Genomic DNA, 7,500 nt, shown 5'->3' on the forward strand with positions numbered 1-7,500 from the left:
ACTGGGCTGTTCCCACACTTGAAGTTTAATGCTTTAGATAATATTTCCACTCTTTAATTTTGCAGATCCATTGGCATCAAAGTCATGTAAAAACCTTCAAAAACTCTCATAACAGTCGACTAGAACCACTATAAATCAATCAACTTTATCAGTATCAAAAATAGAATATGAAAATATTTGACACTACACACAATACATCATATTAACAGCATTAAACACAAGACCATATTTAACAACTGTAGAATACAAATACTATTACTAAATATAAGCTCCAATGAATGAATCCAGCAATTAAACAATATTACTTTGACTTAGTATTTACTTAGATGTATAAATATGTATATTGCACATTAACCCACTGAAATAAATGCTACACCACAACATAACAGTTATTTTATTCATATTGTAGCGTCTCTAGTGCGCGTGCGCGGTCTCTGGGGCGGAGCTAAGAGTGACTCTGGAGACCAGGTGGTTTTTGATGTTCCTGTTCCATCACCATGGTTACGGCCAACAGTAACCAACTCTGTTCAAGAAATAAAGTGACAACTTGTGACATTAAACCAGCCTCACTGACCTGAGCGAGAAGTTACTATATTTACACCCAAACCAGAGCACAACCCGCTCCTTTAAGGTCTTAAAGTAACTCACGGAGCGGCACAAGCGGCGACGCACGCGGCGGCTTCAAACGCTTCAATGAAGCCAGAGATCTTCCAGAATGTTCTGTCTCTCGCCTTTAAACTCATTGCACCGGCTTCAACTTCTGCCGCGCGGGATGCTCCGGGCGCGCCATTGACAGCGATGTCAGAGCTTACGTCTTTTCTAGCGCGAATTTGGCGATTTATGGAATGTTTAGGATGGTTTAGATTCTAGAACGTAAAGGATATAGAATGTGAGTGGTAGATTTGTAATGAGTCCAGAACCGAATCACCGGGTTTCGTTTTTTTGGACCTGAAGCGAAAAGTTTTTACAAGTCCAGATCCGGTCCTGCGGAACGGTACAAATCCCTAATCCTGAGTGTGAAACATGTGTCATGAGTCGTGATCTTTGACCCGTGATGAGTCACTGTCACTCAGCACTTCTGACTGTGACACAGAAGAAGCTGCTTCAAGAACAAATCATCTTTGACAGATTATCCTCCAAGTCAGCGGAGCCGGGTCTAAACCAGGACTAAACCAGGTCTAAACCAGGACTAAACCAGGTCTAAACCAGGACTAAACCAGGTCTAAACCAGGACTAAACCAGGACTAAACCAGGACTAAACCAGGTCTAAACCAGGGCTAAACCAGGACTAAACCAGGTCTAAACCAGGTCTAAACCAGGACTAAACCAGGACTAAACCAGGACTAAACCAGGACTAAACCAGGTCTAAACCAGGACTAAACCAGGACTAAACCAGGTCTAAACCAGGTCTAAACCAGGACTAAACCAGGACTAAACCAGGACTAAACCAGGACTAAACCAGGTCTAAACCAGGTCTAAACCAGGTCTTAACCAGGTCTTAACCAGGGCTAAACCAGGGCTAAACCAGGGCTAAACCAGGACTAAACCAGGTCTAAACCAGGTCTAAACCAGGTCTAAACCAGGTCTAAACCAGGACTAAACCAGGGCTAAACCAGGACTAAACCAGGGCTAAACCAGGGCTAAACCAGGGCTAAACCAGGTCTAAACCAGGTCTAAACCAGGTCTAAACCAGGACTAAACCAGGACTAAACCAGGACTAAACCAGGGCTAAACCAGGACTAATATACATATAACAGCTGTAAATAAGAGTTTTATTTTTATTTTCATTCAGATTATTAATATCATTATTACTATAATAATATTACTCCTGCTCTGTCTAATGTGTTGCAACACTGGAATTAAACAGGAATTTGATCTGCGTCAATGGCATGGAACGTTATAATTACGTCAGTGTTTATGAAGCGTGCGCTGAGTCACATGACACGTGCAGGGGGCGGAGCTATCTGCTTTAAGTACCAACCCCACGAGGGAGAGACACCAATACTATACTATACTACTACTGCTACTACTACTACTAATACTACTACTAATACTACTGTTACTGCTGCTGCAGCTGGAACTATGGTGAGTCACATTTTCTATAGTTTTCTAAAAGTAGATGTTTTTTTGGTTTCATGATGTTAAATGAGAAGTTGTTTCTGAAGAATACTTTTGTCACTAGTGATTAAAAGTGTTTGTCTAATAACTGCAGTGACAGCATTTTAGTGCAGAATGTGTGGAAACTTCACCTGCCTCTAGTCCTAATTCAGACCTGGTTTAGTCCTGGTTTAGTCCTGGTTTAGACCTAGTTTAGACCTGGTTCAGACCTGGTTTAGACCTGGTTTAGTCCTGGTTTAGTCCTGGTTTAGTCCTGGTTTAGACCTGGTTTAGACCTGGTTTAGACCTGGTTTAGTCCTGGTTTAGACCTGGTTTAGTCCTGGTTTAGTCCTGGTTTAGACCTGGTTTAGTCCTGGTTTAGTCCTTGTTTAGACCTAGTTTAGACCTAGTTTAGACCTGGTTTGGACCTGGTTTAGTCCTGGTTTAGACCTGGTTTAGTCCTGGTTTAGTCCTTGTTTAGACCTAGTTTAGACCTAGTTTAGACCTGGTTTGGACCTGGTTTAGTCCTGGTTTAGACCTGGTTTAGTCCTGGTTTAGACCTGGTTTAGTCCTGGTTTAGTCCTGGTTTAGACCTGGTTTAGTCCTGGTTTAGACCTTGTTTAGACATTGTTTAGTCCTGGTTTAGTCCTGGTTTAGACCTGGTTTAGTCCTGGTTTAGACCTGGTTTAGTCCTGGTTTAGTCCTGGTTTAGACCTGGTTTAGACCTGGTTCGGACCTGGTTTAGACCTGGTTTAGTCCTGGTTTAGTCCTGGTTTAGACCTGGTTTAGTCCTGGTTTAGACCTTGTTTAGACCTGGTTTAGTCCTGGTTTAGTCCTGGTTTAGACCTGGTTTAGTCCTGGTTTAGACCTGGTTTAGACCTGGTTTAGTCCTGGTTTAGTCCTGGTTTAGACCTGGTTTAGTCCTGGTTTAGACTTGGTTTAGACCTGGTTTAGTCCGGGTTTAGTCCTGGTTTTGACCTGGTTTAGTCCTGGTTTAGACCTGGTTTAGACCTGGTTTAGTCCTGGTTTAGTCCTGGTTTAGTCCTGGTTTAGTCCTGGTTTAGACCTGGTTTAGTCCTGGTTTAGTCCTGGTTTAGTCCTGGTTTAGTCCTGGTTTAGACCTGGTTTAGTCCTGGTTTAGACCTGGTTTAGTCCTGGTTTAGTCCTGGTTTAGACCTGGTTTAGTCCTGGTTTAGTCCTGGTTTAGTCCTGGTTTAGTCCTGGTTTAGACCTGGTTTAGTCCTGGTTTAGTCCTGGTTTAGACCTGGTTTAGTCCTGGTTTAGACCTGGTTTAGTCCTGGTTTAGTCCTGGTTTAGACCTGGTTTAGTCCTGGTTTAGACCTCAAACCTCTTCAACAGTTTGAATGTCAGTTTGTCTTTAGAATGTTTCTCATTATGTTCAGTCTGGACTCATGTTGCTGGTGTTTGCTGTGGACCATCTGAAACCATCTGACTCAAACTTCTGTTAGAAACGTCTGAATTATTCTCTGAAAGGTTAAAACTCGTCTGAAACACTTGAGCGAGACGCGCCGCCGTAAAGTGTTTGTGTTCAGAAAGTGAACAGTAAGAGACGAAATGATGGTTAAAGTGACAGTGTTTAAGAAGTGTTCATGAGTCCAACAGCGAGGGGTGTGGCCTCCTGCCTGAGGGGTGTGGCCTCCTGCCTGAGGGGTGTGGCCTCCTGCCTGAGGGGAGTGGCCTCCTGCCTGAGGGGTGTGGCCTCCTGCCTGAGGGGAGTGGCCTCCTGCCTGAGGGGTGTGGCCTCCTGCCTGAGGGGAGTGGCCTCCTGCCTGAGGGGTGTGGCCTCCTGCCTGAGGGGAGTGGCCTCCTGCCTGAGGGGTGTGGCCTCCTGCCTGAGGGGAGTGGCCTCCTGCCTGAGGGGTGTGGCCTCCTGCCTGAGGGGAGTGGCCTCCTGCCTGAGGGGTGTGGCCTCCTGCCTGAGGGGTGTGGCCTCCTGCCTGAGGGGTGTGGCCTCCTGCCTGAGGGGAGTGGCCTCCTGCCTGAGGGGTGTGGCCTCCTGCCTGAGGGGAGTGGCCTCCTGCCTGAGGGGTGTGGCCTCCTGCCTGAGGGGAGTGGCCTCCTGCCTGAGGGGTGTGGCCTCCTGCCTGAGGGGAGTGGCCTCCTGCCTGAGGGGTGTGGCCTCCTGCCTGAGGGGTGTGGCCTCCTGCCTGAGGGGTGTGGCCTCCTGCCTGAGGGGAGTGGCCTCCTGCCTGAGGGGTGTGGCCTCCTGCCTGAGGGGAGTGGCCTCCTGCCTGAGGGGTGTGGCCTCCTGCCTGAGGGGTGTGGCCTCCTGCCTGAGGGGTGTGGCCTCCTGCCTGAGGGGTGTGGCCTCCTGCCTGAGGGGAGTGGCCTCCTGCCTGAGGGGAGGGGCCTCCTGCCTGAGGGGAGGGGCCTCCTGCCTGAGGGGAGGGGCTTCCTGCAGAGATGGAAGTCTGCAGCCGAACTCCTTCTCAGCAGAGGGCGCTGTAGTCTCTGTTTTTCCCTGGCTGTGGCTCCAGCGTAGCACACAGTGATGGAGGAGGTGGTGGAGGAGGTGATGGAGGAGGTGATGGAGGAGGTGGTGGAGGAGGTGATGGAGGAGGTGATGGAGGAGGTGATGGAGGAGGTGATGGAGGAGGTGATGGAGGAGGTGGTGGAGGAGGTGATGGAGGAGGTGATGGAGGAGGTGATGGAGGAGGTGGTGGAGGAGGTGATGGAGGAGGTGGTGGAGGAGGTGGTGGAGGAGGTGGTGGAGGAGGTGGTGGAGGAGGTGATGGAGGAGGTGGTGGAGGAGGTGGTGGAGGAGGTGGTGGAGGAGGTGATGGAGGAGGTGATGGAGGAGGTGATGGAGGAGGTGGTGGAGGAGGTGGTGGAGGAGGTGATGGAGGAGGTGGTGGAGGAGGTGATGGAGGAGGTGATGGAGGAGGTGGTGGAGGAGGTGATGGAGGAGGTGGTGGAGGAGGTGATGGAGGAGGTGATGGAGGAGGTGGTGGAGGAGGTGATGGAGGAGGTGAACTTCAGGTTGTTACCACTGGGTGTCATCATAGTGATGAGAGGGTATCGTCATGGTGATGAGGGTGGTGTCGTCATGGTGATGAGGGTGATGTCGTCATGGTGATGAGGGTGATGTCGTCATGGTGATGAGGGTGGTGTCGTCGTGGTGATGAGGGTGGTGTCGTCGTGGTGATGAGGGTGATGTCGTCATGGTGATGAGGGTGGTGTCGTCATGGTGATGAGGGTGATGTCGTCATGGTGATGAGGGTGGTGTCGTCATGGTGATGAGGGTGATGTCGTCATGGTGATGAGGGTGGTGTCGTCATGGTGATGAGGGTGATGTCGTCATGGTGATGAGGGTGATGTCGTCATGGTGATGAGGGTGATGTCGTCATGGTGATGAGGGTGGTGTCGTCATGGTGATGAGGGTGATGTCGTCGTGGTGATGAGGGTGATGTCGTCGTGGTGATGAGGGCGGTGTCGTCGTGGCTGGAGGTGCAGCAGTTTGTCACAGGGAGAAGAGCAGGGGGAACGTACACAGCCCTGTGGAGCTCCTGCTGATAGTCCCAGTGTCTGAGACGTTCTTCCTCAGCCGCACACACTGCCTTAACAGCAGCGTGTAGAGGCTGAACAGAAGTGGTGCCAAGTATATGTACTGCACAGAAACATACAGTTGTGTTTCATCTGCAAAATAATGAGTTATTATAATCTGTTCTTGTATATATACAGTTGTACTATGTACATACAGTTATAATGTGTATATATACAGTTGTACTATGTACATACAGTTATAATGTGTATATATACAGTTGTACTATGTACATACAGTTATAATGTGTATATATACAGTTGTACTATGTACATACAGTTATAATGTGTATATATACAGTTGTACTATGTACATACAGTTATAATGTGTATACTGTGGTATAATCTGAGCCGAGGGAAACAAAAACACATTCAACAAAAGTGGGCCTAGAACAGAGCCCTGAGGAACACCACAGACTCAGACTGGACCAAATCAAACGCTGAGCTCCACGCTCTGTCCACGGTCACAACGTTCTTGTTCATGGCTCCTTCTTGTCTCCTCAGACCTTCTGGAAGGCGCCGCTCTGGACCCTGCTCTGGTCCGTGGTCCTGAGCTCGGAGAACCTAAGCGTGAACTCAGTGGAGCTGACGTTCCGGGGCGTGGACCCGGTGAGCGGCGCGGAGCTCTCGTGTCTCCAGTGTCCTCCGGGGAAGTTCTTACGCCAGCGCTGCACGGCTGCGCAGCAGACGGTGTGCGAGGACTGTCCGCCCGGGTCCTTCACGGCGCTGTGGAACCACATCAGCCGCTGCCTGCGCTGCGGCGTCTGCGGCAGGAACATGGTGGAGACGAGCCACTGCAGCCGCCAGAGAGACTGTGACTGTCAGTGCAGACACGGCTTCTACTACAAGCAGCGCGCCGGCATGTGCGTGCGCTGGGCCCCGTGTGAGCCCGGGCACGGGGTCAGCACGCCAGGTGAGGGCGTGTGTGGGTGTGGCACAGAGACTAAACCAGGACTAAACCAGGACTAAACAGGTCTCTCTTGCAGGGACTCCTTTTGAGAACACGATCTGTGTTCCCTGCGCTAACGGAACCTTCTCAGACCAGATCTCGTCTGAGTCCAGCTGCTCGTCTCACAAGATCTGCTCCGGCACCAACGAGAAAATCATCGTCAAGGGCAACGCCTGGCACGACACCATCTGTGCCACCTGCAGCGACGCCCGAGGGAAAGGTGAGAGAAGCTCCAGCACAGCTCTCAGTGTGCTGTATGCATCTGATTACACCAATCTCCACCAATCCTCCACCAATCCTCCACCAATCCTCCACCAATCCTCCACCAATCCTCCACCAATCCTCCACCAATCCTCCACCAATCTTCCTCTAATCCTCCACCAATCCTCCACCAATCCTCCACCAATCCTCCACCAATCTTCCTCTAATCCTCCACCAATCCTCCACCAATCCTCCACCAATCCTCCACCAATCTTCCTCTAATCCTCCACCAATCTTCCTCTAATCCTCCACCAATCCTCCACCAATCCTCCACCAATCTTCCTCTAATCCTCCACCAATCTTCCTCTAATCCTCCACCAATCCTCCACCAATCCTCCACCAATCCTCCACCAATCTTCCTCTAATCCTCCACCAATCCTCCACCAATCCTCCACCAATCCTCCACCAATCCTCCACCAATCCTCCGCCATTCCTCCACCAATCCTCCACCAATTCCCCTCCAATCTTCCTCTAATCCTCCACCAATCCTCCTCCAATCCTCCACCAATCCTCCTCCAATCCTCCTCCAATCCTCCACCAATCTTCCTCTAATCCTCCACCAATCCTCCACCAATCCTCCTCCAATCCTCCACCAATCCTCCTCCAATCCTCCACCAATCCTCCACCAATTC

The 7,500-nt window shown here is 50.3% G+C and overlaps 1 protein-coding gene across 1 annotated transcript in view; it reads left to right on the plus strand.

The window, feature by feature from the left end:
• The first annotated feature begins 2,014 nt into the window (after positions 1-2,014).
• tnfrsf11b (tumor necrosis factor receptor superfamily, member 11b) overlaps positions 2,015-7,500 on the plus strand; it is an 8,447-nt gene continuing 2,961 nt past the window's right edge. The window contains exons 1-3 of the mRNA XM_072448330.1: positions 2,015-2,085; positions 6,163-6,571; positions 6,645-6,827. Coding sequence (XP_072304431.1) covers positions 2,083-2,085; positions 6,163-6,571; positions 6,645-6,827 — 595 coding nt within the window. The 5' untranslated portion in view covers positions 2,015-2,082. The remainder of the gene's footprint in view (positions 2,086-6,162; positions 6,572-6,644; positions 6,828-7,500) is intronic.

The sequence above is a fragment of the Eucyclogobius newberryi genome, unplaced genomic scaffold, assembly GCF_026437365.1.
Source record: "Eucyclogobius newberryi isolate DKJ021-1_F unplaced genomic scaffold, fEucNew1.0.hap1 SCAF_16, whole genome shotgun sequence".
NCBI lineage: Eukaryota > Metazoa > Chordata > Actinopteri > Gobiiformes > Gobiidae > Eucyclogobius > Eucyclogobius newberryi.